This window comes from Xiphias gladius, chromosome 19 (genome assembly GCF_016859285.1).
Source record: "Xiphias gladius isolate SHS-SW01 ecotype Sanya breed wild chromosome 19, ASM1685928v1, whole genome shotgun sequence".
Classification (NCBI taxonomy): Eukaryota; Metazoa; Chordata; class Actinopteri; order Istiophoriformes; family Xiphiidae; genus Xiphias; species Xiphias gladius.
Genome location: NC_053418.1, coordinates 22,225,488 through 22,248,166, shown reverse-complemented (window position 1 = coordinate 22,248,166; position 22,679 = coordinate 22,225,488). Strand labels below are relative to the sequence as shown.

The 22,679-nt window shown below is 39.7% G+C and overlaps 3 protein-coding genes across 19 annotated transcripts in view; 2 read left to right on the top strand and 1 right to left on the bottom strand.

Moving 5' to 3' along the window:
- Positions 1-6,349, bottom strand: part of adgrd1 (adhesion G protein-coupled receptor D1) — a 30,005-nt gene extending 23,656 nt beyond the window's left edge. The window contains exons 1-7 of one of the 2 annotated variants that reach the window (XM_040154194.1): positions 5,914-6,349; positions 5,769-5,805; positions 5,268-5,384; positions 4,526-4,624; positions 3,965-4,087; positions 3,676-3,852; positions 713-970 (exon numbers count right to left, since the gene is read on the bottom strand). In XM_040154194.1, the coding sequence (XP_040010128.1) occupies positions 713-970; positions 3,676-3,852; positions 3,965-4,087; positions 4,526-4,624; positions 5,268-5,384; positions 5,769-5,805; positions 5,914-5,988 (886 nt within the window). In that variant the 5' untranslated portion in view covers positions 5,989-6,349. The remainder of the gene's footprint in view (positions 1-712; positions 971-3,675; positions 3,853-3,964; positions 4,088-4,525; positions 4,625-5,267; positions 5,385-5,768; positions 5,806-5,913) is intronic. The other variant, XM_040154195.1, reaches the window with a different exon arrangement.
- A 220-nt stretch (positions 6,350-6,569) lies between these two features.
- On the top strand, positions 6,570-16,594 carry stx2b (syntaxin 2b). Of its 4 annotated transcripts, none has more exons than XM_040154767.1 (11): positions 6,570-6,661; positions 7,550-7,764; positions 7,868-7,942; positions 8,041-8,140; positions 8,963-9,037; positions 9,150-9,223; positions 9,557-9,665; positions 13,849-13,922; positions 14,097-14,234; positions 14,471-14,581; positions 14,775-15,130. In XM_040154767.1, exons 2-11 carry the CDS (start codon positions 7,735-7,737, stop codon positions 14,868-14,870), a joined length of 882 nt encoding a protein of 293 aa, XP_040010701.1. In that variant the 5' UTR covers positions 6,570-6,661; positions 7,550-7,734; the 3' UTR covers positions 14,871-15,130. The 4 variants fall into 4 exon arrangements, with proteins under 4 accessions (XP_040010701.1, XP_040010702.1, XP_040010703.1 ...); XM_040154768.1 differs by lacking the exon at positions 6,570-6,661 and having other exon boundaries at positions 7,372-7,764; positions 14,775-14,894; positions 15,049-15,129; XM_040154766.1 differs by lacking the exon at positions 6,570-6,661 and adding an exon at positions 7,381-7,402.
- A 362-nt stretch (positions 16,595-16,956) lies between these two features.
- The window catches only part of rimbp2b (RIMS binding protein 2b), an 85,762-nt gene continuing 80,039 nt past the window's right edge, over positions 16,957-22,679 (top strand). For 10 of the 13 annotated variants that reach the window (XM_040154758.1, XM_040154754.1, XM_040154761.1 and 7 more), the window contains exons 1-4: positions 18,049-18,562; positions 19,298-19,415; positions 19,929-20,022; positions 20,116-20,247. In XM_040154758.1, coding sequence (XP_040010692.1) covers positions 19,957-20,022; positions 20,116-20,247 — 198 coding nt within the window. In that variant the 5' untranslated portion in view covers positions 18,049-18,562; positions 19,298-19,415; positions 19,929-19,956. The other 3 variants (XM_040154753.1, XM_040154752.1, XM_040154751.1) reach the window with 3 other exon arrangements.

The following is a 22,679-nucleotide window of genomic DNA, read 5'->3' as shown; positions in this document are numbered from 1 at the left end:
GTGTGCAATTCATGCTTCACACATTGTGACCAGTTGAAGCTATAGCAGTACACAGTAATAGTTTTCATATTCTATCACCATACACACAATGGAAGAGAGAGCATGCACCCTCACTAATCACTGTGTTTCACACACAACAAAAGGTGATTCAGCCCTTGTTGAACTAAAAAGGTACATTTCTTCAGGTTTTTGAACCTTTTTCAGACTACCATGAAATTTGGTAATATGGATTATCACACAGCAAAATATTACTTCTGAGTCCTCATAAACATTTTTTTTCCTGATTTAAGGCACTGACCATACGAGGTAAACAGCAAGAGAACAAAAACAGCCAAGAGTCTGGGGGTTTTTTCTTAGCGTGTTATAACCTGTCACTTTAAATCAAAATGATCTGCCCCCTGCAACCCAACCTGCCTCTGCATTCTTATAAATACTTATAAGACAGAACTATTTGAGTCATGGCAATTACATGGTGAAAGGTCATGAAAATGTTTTGTGCAAGAAGAGCCACTTGACAGGGAATGTGCGTATATTTGTACACTTTAATATCACGTTGTTATGCATGAATGCTGTGGACGGAATGTAGAAAGGAAAAGGACGGAAATTGCTTTTTAACCCCTATTTCCTCAGTGCAGAGGGAGGAAGCCTTATAATAGATATGCTATGTCCTAGAATGGCAGGAAATACTTTCCAGTAAAGCATTATGTCCTACCAATGGCTGCATTGTAGTAGAGCAAAATCTCGTTAGGTGAGAGGGCCCTTTCCCAGATCACAAACTCATCAAAAGCGCCTGTTACATAGTGGCTGTATGTCCTGTCGTTGCCAGTTCCAATGACGAGGTCAGGGTAGGGGTCACCATAGTTCTCTGAGACACTGCCAGCTGTGTCACCAGCAGTGAAGGTCCCATTGATGTAGACCTTAAGACCATCCTTTTTTGTCCATGTGAAGAGAATGTGGGTCCAGTAAGGCCCTGAAAGAGAAAACACAGAATAATTGTTTGTGTAGAATCATAAGCAGCAATTTTGAAAACTAAGCACTGCAAATGTTACGGCAATGCAACAGTGGGTAATAAGAGCTAAAAAAAATACGTAAACAATCAAAACAGATACAAAAATTCAGGTATTAGTATGGCTTTTCATCTAAAATCTTTTCTGTTGCTACTTTGCTGACGTAGTAGAACACTTATGTTCTGTAGTGTAGTGTTGTTCGCAAACTATTTGTTCAAAAGATTGAGTCATTTGGGTGAACAAACTGAACTGAATCACTTTCTGAAATGATCCATTCATTTCTCAGTTCAACTGAGCTCTCAATCAGTTAGGAGCGAATGTGGAGGGACACACTCACTCAACTCAAGTCATTGATTCGTTTGCAGGGACATACTCACTCACTCACTCCTTCCGCTGCAGGGGAAGGGTGCATGTTCAGTGAATTGCTCACTGAAAGTACTACACAGTGAGCGTGAGCCCTGAGTGACAGTCAGTGGATCAAACTGCTGGAATCAGGCCCAGCAATTTCAAGGGTAATGGCGAACTTTTGATCAGTTAAAAAGACTTAAAAGACCATTAAAGATCAGCGTTCCTCTCCGAGATTCAGCGAGGAAACTTTTAAAGTATCAAGAATTATAAACAGTTTGTTCGTCAAAGCTTCGGAAGGGATCATGAGTAATACACACTGTTCGGCTGTGTTTAAGGTCAGTTAGTGGTACAACACAGTTGGAGCTCTGGTCAAGCACTGAATGATCCGGTGAACTAGTCTTTGGAACGAATCTTTTTAATGAACTGATTCTACTGATTCGGGACACTGAAAAGAACTGTTTTCCACATCACTAATGTTCTGACAATATATCTAACTTTTTAGCTGTAAATAATGATTAATTTAATTTTCTATTAATCAACAGACCATTTTCTCGATAAATCTATTAATCCATTATTCTATAAAATGTCAAAGTATCACGAAAAATGCCCTTTGTAGTTTCCCAGAGCATAAGGTAATGCATTCAATTTGCTCATTTTATCCAAACAACAGTCTAAAACTCAAATATATTCAGCTCACTGTCAGCAACATGTTCTCAAATTTGTAAAGCCAGAGCCAGGAAATATTTGCATTTTGGCTGAAGTATAAAAGTCAACAGCTACGTTAGCAGCTCTGTGAAGCACAGCAGTGCTTTGAGCTAAATGCTAAAGACAGCATGCTAACATCCTACAATGACAACAGTAATGCACTGACGATTGCCATGTTTAGCACCTTAGTGTAGTGTGTTAGCATGCTAAGTAGTTAGCACTAAACACAAATTAGCTACAACTGAGTCTGATGGGATTATCATTTTTGGTTTTGCAAGTATTTCATCAAAAACCAAAGCACTGGACAAAATGAAAATTCTGACCTCATGATGGCGCTAGATAAAAAGTTAAGGGATCTCCAAAGTAATTACAATTCAGTTGGACCGACGTTAGCTTGGTTAAAAATGGCTAAAATGATCAATCGTTAATCCTTAATCAGGATCATAGTTGGCTATTAATTTTGATCGACCAATAGATTAATAAACTAATTGTTTCAGCTTTAAATGTTTTATTTATCTTTGCTATTTTATGATATAAGGCTACATACATCCTGTGTAGAAGTCGAGGCTGTTCAGGTCCTGCAAGCTCTTTATAGTCAATTTTAGCCTACATTTCAAAGTACTTTCTTCCTCTGGTTTCTCTGAGGTATTCTGACAATAAGGAGAGTCCCATAAGACGATATATTCACTGTCTGAAAACACTTCTGCCAGAAGAGCAAAACAACCAGATTACATCTCATTTGTGGTTAGAATATAAACCATGTGTTCAAGACCAGCCATTTCAACTCTCTTTTCCACCTCTTTATCAAGATAGTTGTATCTATAGAGTAACATTCTTGGCCTTCACTAACTGTACATTGGTCAGAGGACACTGCAAGGTTTAATCAAATACACTCAAAGCTTTTCCTCAGACGTATGAAACGCAAGACAGAGAACTGACAGATTTTGACAGTATGTCCTGAAAGTTGGACATGTCACACTGTATGAGAACCAGATGACGTTTGATCCTCTGAAACGGAACACTGAAATCAAAATTGAGTTATGACGCCCTGTGAACACAATCTTGAGTAACTGCAGCGAAAACAAAGATGACAGAAGTCATTTGAGAACAAAATACTGACCTGTAAATGTTTCACATAATGTTAAGGCTCTTATGGTTTATTCAATTTTGTTAGTCATCTCATCTAACTACAATACAAATTTTATTTTCAGAGTTGAATTCAAAGTATTGGTTCAACTCTGACCTTTATTATGTTTCACATTTCATCTAACTAGACCTTTACTCACCAATCATTATTGTATTTAAGATGGAAATGATCACATCTTATTACGTATCCATGATATTTTTATTTTTTGTAATACAGCAAAAGATTTATGAAATGCATCCTGGACTTGCCAATTTAGCTGTCTGTGACTGCATCTGGTGTCAGTTAACCAAACCATGAATGAAATAACATAACTAACAATCAATTAGAAAACAAAAACATACATACATACATACATATATATATATATATGTACAAGAACAAAATGCATTCCTCATGGGCATCTGTAGGAAATTTAACTAAAAGAACACTGAGCACTGTGTAATACAAAAGCAGATTCATTCACAGTACCTGGAACTCTGATGTTGACCTTCCATCTGTGGTTGTTGCCTCGAGTGTAGAACTCCACATATCCTCCATATTGATTGGTGTAGACAGAGAAGCCATTGGAGATAACTTTCCCTCCAGAGGCTACAGCAAAACGGGACGCTGCCTCATGGTTTTTCCAAAAAAAAGAGAAGGTAATCCCTAAGAGAATGATGGGGAATCAGTTGTAATCAGCGACACAAGAGACTGAAATGGTTTGAAAATAATTCGTTTTTTGGCAAATTATCGCATGCATAAACTGCGGTGCACTCACCCTCAGGACCGCACAAAGTAGGATCACTAATGCAAGAGTTCTGGTAGTTTCCAAAGTGGAGAAAGGTACCACCATTATCTCCACTCAGAAAGATGCCCTTGTTAACCATTCCTTCAACAATGTCTGCAGCAAAGCACAAAGCAGGGACATCATTTTGAAAATAGGGAGCCAGGAGCTCTGTTTTAGTGCCAAAATATTCATTATGTTTAGTCATCTGCTCATCCAACAAGTCCAATTATCCAAAGACCCTTAATAGTAAACTAGTCATAAATTGATTTGCAACTGATGATTTTTGGGATATCATAAAACACACCATAGGCATTAACAAAGTCACTTAAATGTATTAGTATGTTAAAATTCTGGTTTGACTAAAAGCTAATGAGCAATGGCATATAATTAAAAGACATGAATTCCTCATCTTGTGCTGAACAGACAGAAGACTGAACAAGGAGAAAAGTATGAAATGCTCATCTCAATCGTGGGTAAATACAGACACAACAACAGAGAGCAGTGGGTGATGCAGAAATTAATTTCAGTGAGCAGAAAGTGATTGATCCTCACCTACTGTTGCAGAAATGTTAGTGTAGGCAGAGTCATTGGTATACACATAGGAAGAGTTATGGGAGGAAGGGAGCACAGTGTGGTTGTGGATTCTGAGAGCTGGACAAAGACAACGGAGAGAAACAGTGATTCACACCTAAATAGACACAGAAGACACAAGAGAACAGTGAAAGGAGGACAATGGGAGGGACGTGGTGTGCAGGTATGAGACAGAGTGATGCTGAGCTGAGCGCATAGTGGCAGTGCTCAGAGAGAACTCAGTGACTCCAGACATCGAGCTCAAGTCTATACCTGATCCCTCTTCAACTTTTTTTTTTTTTTTAACCTTGCACTGACCAGCTTATTGACAACATGGCTCCAAACTCAATGCACTTGAAAGAAGTAATTGTCTTTCGGTCCTTCACCAATTAAATGAACTCTAAGATACAGAATAATGATCTGTTCCTCACATTTTTGTCAAACTTTTACCACCTCCAGATTATGGGATACTATATGTAAAGTAGTGCAGCATTTTGAAATCATAATTGATTCCACACACCAGACATTTTATCCTATAATTTCAGTGATAAATCTGACATACAATATAAAAGCTCTGAACACAGGGTCACATTTAAGCATGATGGCTGTGGCTGGAAGGTGGATGGTGAAAAATAGCCTGAGACCATGCAGACAGCAATCAGAGAAAGACATTTAGGTGGTGCATTCCCATGAGTACATATAGCCTGTCTATGTATGCACATACTTATGTTACTTCCGTTAACATAACCTGGCCTGTTTCCAATCTGGTCCCACAGTTCATGGATTCCGTCCACAGCATCCAGAGGCCAATAATGTGAGGCCGTGGCCAACACCTGCAGGCCTGGACGGAGAGTTCACAGGTAAACAAAGAATCCAGAAAGGGCTTTTCCCCCAATCCCGCTCCGTCTCATTACTCAGAATTTATTTTCATGGCACTTCTTGATGGATTTTGGGGGAATTAAAAGAAACACAATAATGAGCCTAACAGCTTCAAAAGTTGTTTATTCAACAGACTATTCTGATTATTGAGAGTAGCGGTCAAAAAATCAATAACATCCTCTGATTTGGAATTTAGCAGATGGTAAAACACTTTGTTTTCGCAGTACAACGTGTACTTCTGATGCAATATATTGCTGCATAATGTCGTCTTATTTAAATTTAGCAACTGAAAACAGTATGGAAAAATGACAGCAATCACACCACTCATACAAAAATTCATTACTACCTGGATGCTTCACAGGTCGTACGACTTGAGCATAAACCTGTAAAGAAATCAAATGTATTTATAAAGGCTGCTTGACAACAGATGCTCAGACTACAATATTAGAGGATAGGACTATAGCTGTCAAAATGTGTTTTTATAGGCTTACCTTAATACATGAGACAAACGCTGTAAAAAGGTGAATTCGCAAAGAAAATTCCATAGCTTTTGGAAAATATACCATACAAAGTCTTTTCTAAAACCACTGTTAAATTCCCAAATAAAAATTAATCCAGGAGGAGTTACTCATTATTCCAAGATGTGAAAACTTCTGATAAGTCCGTGTGTCAAAACTTAGAAATAAAGATAAATGATAATACCAGTACTAGTACAAAAAAGGAATTAATTCAGTGTACTGGCATGAGGCGCAAAAACTTCAGTTGCCTTTTCATGATAAAACGTGAAGCCCAACTCCCAGTTTCACGCAGAAAACTGTAATCCGTGATCTGTACTCTCACATTGAACCAGTACTTGTTTCTTTGCGTTTCTGTGCCTGCATCTGGAAACTGCAGGGAGTTAGAGAAGCTCCGTGGAGGCGTACTGGCTTGCTGGACTGAACGTGAGAAATGCAAAACGTGATGTCATTTCTGGATCTTCTGAGGTGGGGCGTTGGAGTTGCGCGTGAATGGCAATATTTGTGCGTAATTGGAGACCGCGCCGGGGATGAATGAGATCAAGATCTGCGCTGTGCGATCCAAATATTGTTCGAAAGATAAAAGATACGTATTGGCATGCGGTCTCGTGACTAGTTTGGATAGTAGTTTGGTTAAATTGGAAGAAAGGATCCCGCACCCTCTGGGAAGCACGGTGATGCTGCTGAAAGGCAGGCCGATCCTGAAATCACTGGAGTCGCGCAGGTACGACATCTGGAACACTACATTTTCTGATAGGGCTCCCGATGGATTACCTTTCAACCATTCATACCAACCCTTCACTAAAGATAACTTACCACATGCTGTAAACCAAGGTGGAAATATCGAATGGAAATAATGAAGTGTCAAAAGATATGCGGGCCAGAGTTCGACTTTTCTTGAGTTTATTTCTGTTTGTGAAAGACTGTGATGATTGGCACGATTCCTACAGGTTGGGGAGTCCCGTCACAGGCTCCCAAGGTCAACCTGTGTTCATATGATGGTAAACAGCGCCACCGGGTGGCCAATAGTTTAGCGGTCCCGCTTATCTATTATTTATTAAGCCTTCTCATATGACTACCCGGTGGTGTGACTGCTATCAAAGTAAAATAAAAAAAAAAAAAAAAAAAAGAACAAACAAACAAAAAATAAAATCCCAGTGGTTTTCATGAAATAAACCACAATTGACTCGTGTACTTTGGTACAGTGGTACTTAGGAGTAGCCTAGTTCTTGAGGGAGGTGATACAATATTCCATTCATCTCTACTTTCCACCCCTCCAAAGATATAATGAGATCATTTAGTTTTAATTTTGTTCATCATAAGGGTCCGATCACACTGAACGGAGGGTGGACCAGTTTCTCCCCCCTGAGGCAGAAGGAGCGAGAGAGAGAGGGGGGTGGGAGAAAAGGCGTAACCCGGGGAAAGAGACATTGTGGATCCGTTACGGATGCTTCGCGCTTGTGCGGTGAGAAACATCGGCACAGAGTAGACCAGGCACAGTGACTTTAGGCGTTTACTTTTTCGTAGAGCTCTTTTTTTTTTTTCTTTAGAGCTGTATTTTAGACTCAGTTCTGGTAGAATTCACACTCCGCGCTCTCCGCCTATTTTCTAGCGTCTCACCAACGCTGTTGGCGTAGGGCCTGCTCTGCGTCTCAACTCAGCTCATCCCGGCTCGACCGTCTCGCCCTCAGTCCGCAGTAAAAGGTGGCCCGGTGCTACTCCACACATGGAGGCTTGCGGGGTGACCCAGCAGGTGTTTCACTAGAGTTATCTGGCCAGGAGACAAGCTGACCGGTGATGAAGGACCGACTGGCCGAACTGTCTGCTGTAAGTGTCTTTCCTTGCTCTCAACTGCACAGACCTTGGCAGGCAAACAATCCTGGCTGCGAAAAAAGTCACTCAAACACATTTTTTTCCCCCGTCTAAACAGAGCAGGACACAAACAGACGAGGATGTTGCAGTCACAGTGGACAGAGATGGCTTCATGGAGAACTTTTTCAGGAGGGTGGGTATCACTGGGACTTCGCGGATGTGCCCTGGTTTTAGTAATGGGACGATCCAAGATGCTGAGTGTTTGGTTGATGTATTTATGGGTTGATTTAGGTGGAAGAAGTTAGAGGGCTCATTGATAAGATCGCCTACCAAGTGGAAGAGGTGAGGAAGATGCACAGCATGATCCTGTCTGCACCAAACCCTGACGACAGTAAGTGTGTGTCTTTATTCAAAAAACAAACAAACAAATAAACAAAAAAACAACGCCCCCCCCAAAAAAACTAAGGATGGAGACAATGCTGACATGTCTGTTAGTTTTCTAGGCTTCATTTGTGCACTCAACGGTCTTGAGAATTGCTTGGCTAGAGTTTGACTTTTGAGGCACAGAGTGAAAATGCAACAAATGCCTCACTTCCTTTATGGCATTTTCCTCCTCACTGGCTGCCCGGAAACCTGTGAAGGAAACGGCACCTTTTTGCCAAAACACTCAAAAACCATTGAAGTTGGGCCTTGGACTTGTTCTGTTAAGGACCTCAGGGATTTAAACACGCTGTCGTTTGCAGATGTTTGTTGATATTAGTTAATAATCTAAATTTTCTCTCACTAGAGAGAAACTGTTTAGTTTTTAAAAAAAATGTTTGAAGTTTTATAACAGGACCATATGTGCATCGTGTTAAAAGACCCAAGAATCAGTCCCTGGTCTTGTTCAGTGTGTCAGCTGAGGCCTAGGGAGCCTGCAAGACAAAGACTCTCCAGTTTACAGTGCCATGGCATCATTAGTGATTATGTTTAATATAACATATTGAAGTGTTTTAAAATCAGTGACGTGGAAATGGAAAGAATGGAAAGGCTCGTGCTTTGTGCTGTGTGACCTCTGCAATATTGCCACAGGGTTGTTGCCCAGTCACAAGATGAAATCACAGTAAATCCAATATTTACAGGAGGGAGAGTCACAGTGATTAGCTGGATGACATTATTTTTTCTCATTGGCAACCCAATGTGTGTGTGTGTGTGTGTGCGTGTGTGTGCAAAGGAACAAAGGATCAACTGGATGCACTCACCAACGATATCAAAGGGAATGCCAATGTGGTGCGAGCGAAACTAAAATGTGAGTCCAGCCATTACGTGATTGTCACATAGATATTTATTAAGTGCACGATGCAAAAGCTGATGTCGTCTGCTATTTTGTAATGTTGCACCATAACTCTTTCCCTCTGAAGCCATGGAGCAAAGTATGCCCAAAGATGATGTAGCTAATAGATCCTCTGTTGACTTCAGGATCCAGAAAACACAGGTCAGGAAACAAATTCACGATGTGTGTGTGTGTGTGTGTGTGTGTGTGTGTGTGTGTGTATATGTATATCCAACATTTCAAAATAAGGAAAATGATATAATATTCCCTATCAGATCCAAACATCTTTTACAAGATGGATTTGTCGGCTGAAATGCCACTAGTTATTTGGTGGTAGTTTTGAACCTTGCATGAAAATAGTGTACAAATCCATTTTAATTTCAAAAATGTTAACGATGGTTTGGACTTGGGTTGTGGCCCATTAAGTAATACCAATCTGCAGTCTGAAATACCCACATTCTCACCCTTTGTCGCTGTGTTTTCACTTGTCCTCAGCACACAGTGCTGTCCAGGAAGTTTGTGGAGGTCATGACCCAGTACAATGAGACGCAAGTCTCCTTTCGGGAAAGAAGCAAAGGAAGGATCCAGAGACAGCTGGAGATAAGTAAGTGACAAATAATGGACCTCCTGGCCCCTCATGAGGCCAGAAATTATGGGCCACATTTAGGCGATAGTCTTCGAAGCTTTTAAAGAAATATTAATAATGTAAATTGATCATGCTGACAAGAAATACTCCTTACACATGTTACTATGGCTTGAATTTGGTTGCATGTACAAGATTTGTCAGTGTCAGACTTGTAAATCTAGAGATAAAAGAGTGACGAATAAAACCCTGAAGCGCTGTTGGGACAGGATCCAGGAAACAGACCACACCAGTTTCCTCTCTCTTTCTCTGGACACCAATCTAACTGTTGATAAACAGACACCAGCAGCCGGACAGGATTTTTTCAGATTTCTTCAAGATGTCAGGGTTTATCTCTTTTACACATACCAAAGTCATAATTTATCATATCCAAACACTGATTGTCCATGTTTTGTGAGTTTTGATGGAAGTTAAATGAGGATAGCTGGAGTAGTAGGATTTATCAGAGAATAGGTTTACAATAGAGCACCAATCATTAATATAAAGATACGTAAAATGAAATGTGAAAATGTGGATTACATCATTAACACAATGTATAAAATAGGAGCATTAGTGCCTGTAGCAGCATAATCAACAGAATGTACATTTAGTCAGTAAGAGCTTTACCACCAATAATGAATAATAATAATAAATTGTATAAAGGTATATTAACATTCACACTTGATTATTATTATTATTATTATTATTATTATTATTATTATTGTTATTATTATTATTGTTATTATTGACATGTTATTATAGTTTCAACTTGTGTTCAGTGTGTTTGCCTTTGCAACCAGGCAACCATTTTTCTGAGGAATATGTTTGGTCATCTCTGTTCAAAATTACAGTGACTAACAAATGCAGTGACAGTGGGTGTTTCAGTTGCATTGTACTGTGTATGTGTGAGTAACACGAGACAACAGTGAAAGGCAAAAAATAGGACTGTCTCTCACAGTCCCTGCGGCCGGCAATAATGAGAGGCTCTGGTTCTCCACACTGCAGGCCGAAGAGCCTGATACTGGAGACACTTTGCTGTGTTTGTGTTGCCCGGGAAACGGGCAGAGGGCTCAGCGGCCCGTGTAACAGTAGTTCACCTGTCTTTGACATGGCCATGTGAACATCGGCCTGTGCTGTCACGGACTTACGCCATTAACTTTCATCTCTCAGAAGTGATACCTTTCTGTTGGTGAGCTGCAATGGTGGTGCATTTCCCTGTGTTTGGCTCTGTCTCTCTGAGGAACAGCCATAGCAAAAGGTGTGTGACATACAGCAAGCACCTGCACAGAGATTTGTCACTCCAGGGAGGGTGTTGTACAACAAGAGGCATGGCTTCAGGAAAAGAAGCTTTCTGTTTATAGAGGCTCAGCAGCTGTTTCTCTGTGAGGCTTGCTGCGTTCCTTCTAATCTTAGTCGCAAATACAACCCTTATCCATGATTAAACTGAACGCCGCAGCAGGAGCTGACTATAATTAAACATCAAATTATCTCAATTAACATTCCTCAGATGAATGTATTTTTAACAACTGTTGCACTGGGATTTAGAGTGTTTTGCTCAGCAAGTGTTTGAAAACCTGAAATCATTTGGGCCTTAAAAACATGTAAACGAAAGTCTTGCCATGGCTCCTAACTTCAACCTGACTCGCAGTGTGCCTTACTATAACACTGTCGAACACTTTACCGGTTTTTTATTACACGTGGGATGAAATATTTATTTGTTGTTCCAATAAACAATACAATACATCTCTCACTGTTGGGGGGAAGTCGTAAAGTCAGCACGGTGTTTGTAGCAGTGTCCCCTGGGTGGATAACAGGGGCATTATTTTTCTGTCAGCTCAATCGGTAGAGCTACAATGAAGCTTCCTCTCCTCACGCAGTGGGTTTGATACACAGCAGCCTTACAATACTCCCAGAAAACTGTATTACCCTAGGATTAAACACACAACAGTATATTTTGTACCAGGGCTAAGCACAGACGATTGTTGTTAAAATTCAAGACATTAGTGCAACACTCACTACACAGGGAGGTTTGTCTATTAAATGTCAGAGTCATTTTTTTTTTATTGCTTCTAAAGCATGCTACATGAATGATGAACACGAGTCCCTAATTACAACAGGGTGCGTCAGATAAGTAATCTTTTAGTCACCGACAGAGCTCAGTCCACTGGTCTTCCAAATTCTAATGCCAGATACTGAATCAAAGGTCCAGAGGGAATAATAAAAGGTTGTGAGTATGAGGGCTGTCATATTAAAAAATCTCAGGAGTCTTGATTTTCCCCAAACGAGCTGTCAATGGCTGCAGCCTTTTCTGTATAAAACCTTTACTCGAGCCCTGTAAATTATACTCTCTTGCGCTGCATCATGTCCTTCAGCGAGTTACTGAGAGTTGCGGGACAATAAATATGGCCTGATTTGCAATCGGCAGCATCTTTTGATCTGGGATTCATTTTTACTCTTAAAGTCATTAAGAGGTGGATTTTTTCTCCTATTCTTTGCGGCTTCAGCAATTTATTATTTTATGTAAAAAAGGTACCACAACCCTCACATACAGAGACGGGCCTTTTAGAGATTTTTCAATTAATTAACCACAGAGATTAAGTGCAGTTCAATCCACGTTGGTTTATTTGTACTGACAACAAATAGAAGCGAGCCGAGTCTTCTCGAGAGCAACTGCCTGACAACGAATAGTCTCATTATTTTATACCTCAATCCGGGCGGTGGCTGTCAGGCCCCTGAAAGGTTTCATCTGGGTATAGACAGGCCTGAGATTTGAAACGTCCTACACTTATATTTAATCCAATAGTTATCCTGTTTTGCACACTCTGTTTCCCGTCAAATTGATGCCAGGTTGCAGAGACGTGGCAGTTTGCATTGTGCGTCCGTTAGTTGTACAATTTGATACCGTCTCAAGGGATCATGTCAGCATCACTCCTATACAGCTGATGTTTTTGTCTCAGTTTAGATAACACAGTTCCCAGGCCTCTCATCCAGTTCTCAGCCACCACCAAATTTCTTTCTTTTAGCCACCTAAATATAACCACGGCATATGTATGGGACAGTTGAGACAGAGCTTGGTTAATAATTGCATGTTTGCATTATCAATTGCGTATGTGCCCTTTTGAAATCATCCCGCATGGGATTATAAAGACTATAGAATATAAGTACATAATAGGTAATGATACATGTAGTGACATAATACAGTAATGTGCCTCCACAGTATGATTTGATCTTTCACCATTACAACTTCTGCTGACAAAACTCATTTTCCACTTCCACATCATTATGAACAAGATTGATAAACAGCCCTCACACACACCCTGATTGAGGGTTTTCATCTTCTCTTTTGTTCTCTTCCCAGGATATAAATGCATGTTTCAGAGAAAGGCCTCCATCTACCGTTGTATGACAAGACACGATACCACACAGTGAAGTGTAGTGACATAAAATGTGTGGCTACGTGATTGCGTGTGTGTGTGTGTGTGTCTCCCACGGCATTTTTACAATTGGACTACATTCCTTAATCACTTATCCTTTTACTCTCTAGTAAATCAAGATTTCAGACACTCACAAGTGGAGGGTCGCACAATTATGATTTTTGCATCTATAAACTCCTCTGCATTGCATTGTTGAATTGTTGGCAGATAGTTGTGTACATGCCCTAAGACTACTTTTTTGTTCCACCGTGGGAATTTTTGAGGACACTATACTCAAATACAATGGTGGTAAATATAGAGCACTATAGTAAATAGGGTGTGATTCTGGTCACCGCCTAGGGCTTGTCATGGAAGACATTTTGATATACCATAGTAATAAAATTAATGATGGATGAATTCCATTTAGCTGCTTCAGTTTCAGATCCTGGTTCAGTCCTGGCTCATTGTCCAACTGTTATGGCTTACTGGGACAGAACAGACAGACAGAGCAATTGTTAATGTTATTAGTAACACCTGTGCTTTTCCTACCAATGTGTCTACTGTCAAAACGGTACTTCAAAGCAACATGGCTTTTTTTTTAAAAAAAATATATTTTTGTCCATTTTCACCATGAACATAAAATTTAAAGTATAATCTTTTAAGCACTAGGAGTTGGCTGTGGGCAAACAACTTTTAAAAAAAAAGTCACTTTCGCTACAGAAATCAAAAAGTTTTTGTTTTGTTTTTTTTAGCTGGAAGAGTAACAACCAATGAGGAGCTGGAGGAAATGTTAGAAAGTGGAAATCCATCAATCTTCACATCTGATGTAAGTTTTTCCTTCCTGTACAGAATATGGTATTGTTGTCGCAGGGTTAGAAGCTATTACTGCCATCTAGTGGTGTTGGAGGAGTAAATAATCTAGAGCGGGGTATCGTGTATAAATTTGCTTTTTGTTTTTGGGTGAATTATTTCACCTTGTCCGTCTATCTTTCTCCCTCAGATCATTTCTGATTCCCAGATCACACGTCAGGCGGTAAATGAGATAGAGTCACGACACAAGGACATCATGCGTCTGGAGTCGAGCATCAGAGAGCTCCATGCCATGTTCATGGACATGGCAATGCTGGTAGAAACGCAGGTAACAGATAACTCTCATTAGAAAGTTTTGTGGGTAAAAGCTACTCTTTATCAATTACAAATCTGTCACATTTAATCTTATTAGTCTACATCTAAGAGTGTCTCCTGTGTGATACTTTCTCACATCTCCAGTATATATCCACTGTGATTCTTTACCAGTTCTACCAGTGCTGAGACAAAACCCAATACATTTGTTAGATGCAATGTAGAAAAGCATTCTATTTCTCTCATTTACAGGGGGATATGGTTAATAACATTGAGAAGAACGTCTCCAACGCAGCCGAATACATTTTCCGTGCAAAGGAAGAAACCAAAAAAGCAGTGAGATACCAGAAAAAATCCCGGAGGGTATGTATTCCTTTCTAATTATGTGTTGCTAAATTGTCATGAATAAAAACATTTGTAAATGTCAATTATACAAGATGTCAAAGTTCAAGTGGCAAACTTCTGTCGTGTGACCACTTATAACTGTTTATAGCCTTTTTAACGGTACCCTAGTTTTAGTTGAAGTTCACATAACAACCTCTTCTTCACTTGGCAGAAATACATTATCCTTGCCTTTGCTCTGTTGATCCTGCTTGCTGTCATTGCACTAATTGTTGGCCTGTCTGTTGGACTAACCAAACCTCCTGTATGAGACCTACTGTGATAACTGTGTGAGGTAACAACACTTCCACATCCAAGACTTCCATTCCTTGAACCAAACATCCATCCATCTAGTATACATCCATGAATTAATTCATGCATTTAGCTATTGAATGGTTTAAGGGATTTGTAATGCAGTTCTAACTCCTATTTTCTTCTCTTTTTGACAGAAACTTGTCTGCCTCGCCATGGGTGCGGTTGCATGTTTCCTCCTTTTACTCATCATAATAGTCAGTGTCTTTGAGTGACGGATTTCATGGTTCACAACCTTACAGTCAGCAATCAGCTGCTCCTGTAGGTGATGAGGCAAGGAACAGTTTCATAATAAGACTGTCACTATTCACTATCCAAAAGCATTACAGAGATGAGCTCGTGACCAGAGTAAAATAAGTATAATGTGTGTGACCCACTTTGCGCCAGTAACGTCAGACCTCGTGAAACACGGTTGTGGAACAATTTTGTACAGCTAGAGTAAAGCGTCCAGTCTGCACATATCCCTTTGCCTTAGCTGTGGTATAATGAACACTGACAGCAACATCAGATTTATACACTGGTGTAGGTTCTGTATTGCTCCATTTTTTCATGTTGGGGATCACTTTCAGACATTTCCTGCTCTAATGACTTTAAAGGAACAGTTTGACGTTCTGAGAAATACGCTAACTCGCCTTCTTGCAGAGAGTTAGATGAGAAGATTGATACCATTCTCACGTCTGTACGGTAAGTATGAAGCTACCACCCGCAGCCTCATAGCGTAGCTTAACATAAAGACTGGAAACAGAAAAGCAGCTGGCCTCGCTCTGTCCTCCTCTTTCAGCCAGCCAATGAAAGAGGAGGACCTTATTACTCTCATTGATGATGTTCTGAGGCACGATGACAAAAACAGTGATGGTTTTTTATAGATCATGCAGAGTAACAACGTTAAGGTTCTACCCCTCGTAAAACTACAAAGCATCATTTTTACATTTCTGTTTGTTTGCGGAATAAACAAACAAGATATATTGCGGTAGACTGTGAGCCTTAGAGGTGCTGCTAGGTTAACTTTGTTACCTTTGAACAGGACCATGCTAGCTGTTTCCCTTCGTCTCCTGTCTTTGTACTAAGCTAAGCTGTTGGCTGCAGTTCCATATTTAGCGTATCGACATGAGAGTGGTTTCAATCTTCTTTCCTTACTTTCGGCAAGAAAGTGAAAACGTGCTACTCCCAAAATGTCTAACCATTGCATACTGTATATTAACTATTGTGTAATCCTTATGTTCTCTTGTCTTTTTCTATGTTTACTGTAATTCATTTGAACTGACTGTAAAACTACTACAGCTCAGGAGTCCCATAGGAATAGAAAAATGTATTTTAAAAAAAATATATTCCCTGTAAGCATTTCAAGGTAATTGTCTTTCAATCTGAAGAAATACTTTCAGATCAATTGAATGGAATTCATTAATTCATTTAATATCTCTTACAAAAGTGCCTTCTTGACATTTAACATGAAACCTTAACTTATTGAATTGTATTTATCACCGTCAGTGTGTGTGATGACTGAAACATTATTATAGTCATAGTTTAACATAGGACTTTTGGGTGATACTATTTCAAGAGCACACGTTTTATTTTGATACATTTGATTCTCTTTTTAAAAAAAATGTTTTTAAGTTATATCTTGTATTTTATATTGAAGCAGAATAAATAAGTCAGGTAATTCAAAATAAAGAGTAAAAAGTCTTTGCAGAAAGTTTGCTTGTCTCCTTTCACATTGCCATACTGAAAGGTTATAATGTTGAACTTATTAGTTAAAACAGCAGGAAAACGCCAGATATTTTAAATTGCAATTCAGACACAATTAAGGCAATTTTTCTCTGTTCTTTTAACACTCCAAATATTTGGGGGCTCAGTTTGTTTAGAGGAAAACAGAAAGAAACAGAGGGTGCTGTTTACTTCAGGACTAATGAGCACTGAGTATAAAGTGCTTGACTTCAGTGTAATCAACCAAACGAGATCAGTGAACAACATGCAACGTGGAAGTAGGTCCCTGGGGGTCAGGTTCTTTCCTGTCTATGAATCAGATCAAAGGAAACTTCAGAGATGCACTTGGACTGAAATGCCAGTGAATGTCCTTCAAGTCTGTACTTGGGGGTGTTTTCAGGTCGCTGACCAAGACAACCGAGATGTCAGGTCAGGTGATGTGACCTGTGATTAAACCTGGTCACAGCAGTTTCTTTGGACGAGTACTTTCTATGGCAATCTGCGGACGTCGAATCTTTGCTAAATGAAAACAAATGTGCGGAAATAATATTGTAAGAGATGACTGTTTATTTTAATTAGCGTATTCATGTTTTGAATATGATGAATATGATGGCATTTATTCGTGTCCACCATGCCCCACACTGTTGCCTGTGAGTATGCTAACTCTTGACAGTCAGCAGGCTGGTTCAACTGAGAATGATCGAAATTTGGACAGGTAAAGTACAGTTTATGGAGCAGGTGGGTTAAAGATAATAATCCACAAAGAGATATTTGTACGTTCCCTGTGTCTAGCGTGTTCTTTGAGGCACTGTTCTGCTACAGTACGAGCAGCCCAGCACAATAATGTTGTGTTGTAGTCTACTAGCCTTCCACCATTGGTCAGCATTACTAAAGGAACATATAAATGCTGCTACTGTAACTTGATGTACCTAAGCTCACCCAGACACCACTGAAGCGGTCTGGTTAAAGGTGTGCCGCGGAGGTTTTTTTTTTTTCTTGTAAACAAACCTCATGTTTACACTCGGTATCACCAAAACGCATTGCGCCAAGCTGTGCTCTTCCGCCCTGCCTCGTGGCGCCCTGCGTGCCGCCTCACCGATCCACCTGTGGATCAGTGTGGCGGTGTGAAGCCACTGGCAGGGACTGGCTATGGCGTCGCCCTCATGTACGCGCATGTGCACGAGACATACAAAACGGGGACCTTTTCATAAGAAGGAAAAAAAACAATACAAAACAAAACAAAAAGAAAACAAAAACAAAACTGCTCCCTAGGCTACTAGCGGTCAGAAACGCCAAAGGGAGCTTTTAAGCAACTTGTTGACTCTTTGTGGGAATCATGGGCGGGAGGCGTTTGGCTGCGTCGGTGCTGCCGTTGCTCTACACGAACAGGTCAGTTGGCGTCAGACTTGGTCGCCATGGTCGCCTCGGACCCCGCCCGCGTCACGGCTAGCTAGCGTGTGTGCACCATATCACGGTATTTGAAGAGTTTAGCTTTGTAGAGTTCACTGTATTCACTAGGTACACTTCGTATTAATATTTCAGTAGTTCACAAGTGATGTAAATGTCGGCGCTAACAGTCATCGTCTTTGCGAATTTATTAACCATTTAACTAGTCATGGTCATTCATGCAGCCCAATGAAAAGAGATAGAAAAGTAGAGAGCAAAAAAAGGCAAGCTACTTTTATTTTAACTGAGTGTGGTCGATATAACGCTTCATCCACAGATGGTCTCCCTCACTCGAAAGTGAGAAGTGAACATACTTAATTGGCAATTCATAATGAAATATCCCATCATTATCTCCCAGTTAGCCTAAATGAGTCGTCTGATATTCGACCTTTCAGTTATTTACAGACTGATTTGGTCACACCTGTAATCTTGTCGTGAATGTGTGTGTCTGTGTTGGAAACTGGTCCCTGGGACATCTATACTGGAGACAGTAGTGTGCAGGTATTTTTTTCTTTTACCTACTTTCCCTAGATAGTTTAGCTCTCTATCTCAAGTAGTTATGTCGATGACTACTTTTACTTCTATTTGAGGACTTGTTTTTAAAAAGTAACTGCTTTTACTCGAGTACAGTTTTTGGCTACTCCGGTTAAAACACCAACAGGTGTTAGTGACCAGAGTAGATGTACTTTGCCAGTACAGCTCTCATGCACTGGCAAAGTTTCACAGCTACCAGCGGCAGTCAAGAGTGCCCAAGCCACTAAACCCACACCATTGAGTATTTGGCAAGTGGGATCACTCACTGTAAAAACACTTGTTACATTCTAACAGGATCCAAATGAGAGCCTCCGTATACAGTTGTTGAACTTCTCGTATATGCACAAATATAACCTTCTAGGCCTTTATATACTAAAAACTGCCTGAGACTCTTACATAATGAAATCCAGAGGACTGTTGACACCAAAGATTTATCTGACCAATGTGAGGAAATCTGTGGACCTCAAATTGCAATCTCTCAAAGCAATGCAGGAGGCGTCACATTGCTTGGCCTGTGTAGAAGAGACTCATCGCATTTGAATGCTGTAGAGAGATTTTTCTGTTACTGTGTGCTCTGTTTGGGATATGTCTCTGCTCTTAAAATGATAAGAGTGAATTGCATAGTTCAATAGAGTGCTTGGTCTAACTGGAATTGTAACTGACAAGGAAAGAAAATCCCACAGCTAATAGTTTCCTCTGCAGTGGTTTTGGAGCACGCTGGCCTGGATGACCCAGTGGAAACTGTAACTGATGACCGGACCACTGTGCGCTTTAATTGCAGCTTTACTTCTGTTGGAGCCAGGCTTAGCCTGAATCTCAGGTGAGTGGTAGTAAAATATCAAACAAATATACTGGACTTTGTGTTATTAGTCTGTAGTTGATTTATAGTCCACAGCTATTGTGAATCCCAATCTCAAGATCAAAGAAAACTTGAATCGTAAGATCCAGTTCAGTTACTGTGTGTAGACAATCTAAATGTTTTGATTGTTGAATAATTGATTGTTTTGACTGAATTGAATACTTTGATTTAATAAAGCAAATAAAACCTGCATTTTTCACAATTTTTACAATGACGCTTTACTTTTCTCATGCATTTGTTACAGTAATCTTTTTAAATGCATGAACAAAAACTAAAAAAATAAGATGCTTTCAGAAGAAATACATGTATCCTATAAAGATACTGCAAATTTCTTGCTTGCCACTCTTTCCCAAAATGAAATTTTACATGGTTTTATAGTTTTACTTATTTCCTGTGGCAGCTGTGCCATCTTTTCTGTTTGTGTGTACTGACAATAATCCAACATCCATTATTATGTAACTCTGCTGAATACAGATATTTATAATCTGAACATGCTGGAGTTATGACATCATCTGGAGCTGCTGACCATGACATGCACTTGGGGAAGCATGCAAACTGTTCTCTCATGGTAGGATATGGCTTGTAACAAACAGGAAATGTATCACTGAGATGTAATGTAATTGATGCATGACTTAACGTGATATGTGTTTTTATATGCTAGGGGACAATGGGTTGTCAGAAGACTTGCAAGGTGGAGAAACTCCTGAAACAGTCTCAGAGGGAAGTAGTGTGGAGCCAGAGACAAAGGTTAACCACATCAAAGAAGAACAGCCGGATGAGTGGGACAGATAAGGTGAGCATGGTGTGTTGTTTACCTGTGTGTTGGTTGTAAAGCTTTCGATGAATAAGCTTTGATTCAGCCCTGGCTGGACACTGGCAGGATCAGCACTTGTTGATGCCTGCAGCCATAGTCTGACCTCAACCTGCATTCCTCAGCCAAGGCGCCTTACTGTCACCAAGGCTCATCATTAACAAATGCAACCATATGTGGCACTCAGTGATTGTATTTTCGACCCTTATGCAGAGGATTTAGCTACTAAACAAACAAGATATTGTAATGATTTTTATACTGTAAATGGTATTTGCTAATTTTTAGAGATGACCTAAAAAGCCATTATGTAATATACATGTTATATATTATACATAAAATATACAGTTTCAACAAATTGTTTGCATTTGGCAGCTTTTGCTGCATGTTATGAATTAGTCCATAATAGTATATACCACATATTACTGACATGTATTTTTATATTTTTTGAAAACCTACTTGCTTTCTTAGTAATCTTGTTTATTTTTTCATTACGTCTATAAGCATAATTAGACATATTAGGTGCAGGTTAAAAGAATATGAGTGTCAGGGATTCATAGAAACTAAACATAATACACCATAAGGACAGACAAGATGCTGAAAAGCTAGTCAAGTGGAGAACCACTGACATTTTTCTTAACATTAGCTGTTGTGGCATTGAACTAATGGTGGTGCAGTCCTGTGCACAACAGACTCACAGTTAAGAGTCAGTTTAAGAGAACAGCTGATTTGAAATCACTGTTCAAGCATCTGTAGTAAAGAAAGTAGATGATACAAAATTAAATGCAGTTATTTTCCAGATGTGCAAAATGAAGCTGTGTTGGTAAATAGCCTGAGTAGCTTATATCAGTGTCCATGTGCAGATTAACAGTCAGTCAGTCATTGCAAGGTGGTGGATGTTTTTGTGTTGTGAGTTTGTAACTACATGAGAAAAGGTGGTGGAGTTGAGAAGGCATGGTTGAGAACGCAGTAGTGGGAAGGAAACTGCTGTGTTGATGACTGTTTTGGAGAGTGATGCACAGGAACCTTCTTCCAGAGTGCAGTACATAAACTAGCGTAGTATCATTGTTTCCTTGCTCTGGGTATGGGCAAGTATTTGATCATCCTGATTTTTTTAATACTATCAATTATTATCCTTACTATTCTCATCACTAGAGGAAGCAAAGTAGAATTGTTCAATTTGACTAGAATTATGTTATGACAGATGTAGCTGACACAGAATGAGTATCCTCCGTTTGGTGTTGAATAAATCCCATGATGTCCTTTCAGGTACCTGCAAAGAGAGTAGCAGGGATTCTTCTATCACCATTGCCATTTAAGAAAATCCACAATGCATTGCGAAATGGGTGTGTAGCAGACTCACCTTGCTCACAAATGCTTCTTTTGAAAGCTGTGCCAAAGTCTTCAGACAGGACTCAGTGGAGGCTTGTGTAGACAGCATCAGAGTAGTTTGCTCTGTAGGCAAACAGCAGGAGGCCTGGACAGGACCTGCTTTACAAGGAATTCATTAAGTCAGTTCCACTGGTCTGTAGCCATAAAGGCTAGCATTTGTGCTCCGCTTTGGAATGGGGAAGAAGATAGATGTGATGAACTTAGCAGCATGTATTATATTGATATAAAATGCATATCATTAAATCATTGAGACTAGATATTATCTGAGGTTATGGAGATCAGACTATTGTGAATTTAGGCCTCTGTCTATTTGGTCACAATATACAAATTATTAATCATTTTTATTCCTTGTGTAAAACTCATCTGACTGCGTTGATATTTATCCCCAAAACATCAGTGTTGCTGTTCTTTATTACTTTTTTTACCGCCTCTCAATATATAAGATGCCATAGCTCCTGATGTTGTTGTTGTTGTGGTTGCACCTCACAGTTTTTTGTTAGTCTGCAGAACCCTTCACAAAAGGGAATGTCAAAACAGCTGTTCACACCTCCCAACGTGTCTTAGTTGGCTGAGTTAAGGCAGGCCCGGAGCTCCTGTTCTGCTTTCTGACATCCGTTGACAGCTGTCTGAATAGGTTTGGCACCCTGTAACATTCCAAGGTAGGCAGGCGTCCTCTGAATCACTGTTTAAAAAATAAAATAAACAAACACAAGACCAACAGCAGCACCAGATAGTTGATGCATCTTACATAGCTCTGTCCTCCCTGGTGAAGAGTCAGACACAATTTGCAGCTTGATTTTAAGAGTTAATAATTTTATTAAAATGTTCCATCAGTCTTTTGTCTTTCCTATTTGACCCAACCTACAAAAACACATAGCTATAGAATTTGACCTGTGCAGTATTTGATGTGTCATTGAAGGGAAAATACAATAGGCCTAGAAAGAAAAGACGACATTATTCTCCTTCATGGCGATACATTCATTAAATGTATTTCAATTCAATAAAGACATTTGAAGGTCATTCAA

Coding starts and splice junctions, on each gene's coding strand:
- stx2b (XM_040154767.1), top strand. CDS start 7,735: ATGAAGGACCGACTGGCCGAACTGTCTGCT. Junction 8,141..8,962: donor TGCACCAAACCCTGACGACA/GTAAGTGTGTGT, acceptor GTGTGTGCAAAG/GAACAAAGGATCAACTGGAT. Junction 9,038..9,149: donor GGTGCGAGCGAAACTAAAAT/GTGAGTCCAGCC, acceptor TTCCCTCTGAAG/CCATGGAGCAAAGTATGCCC.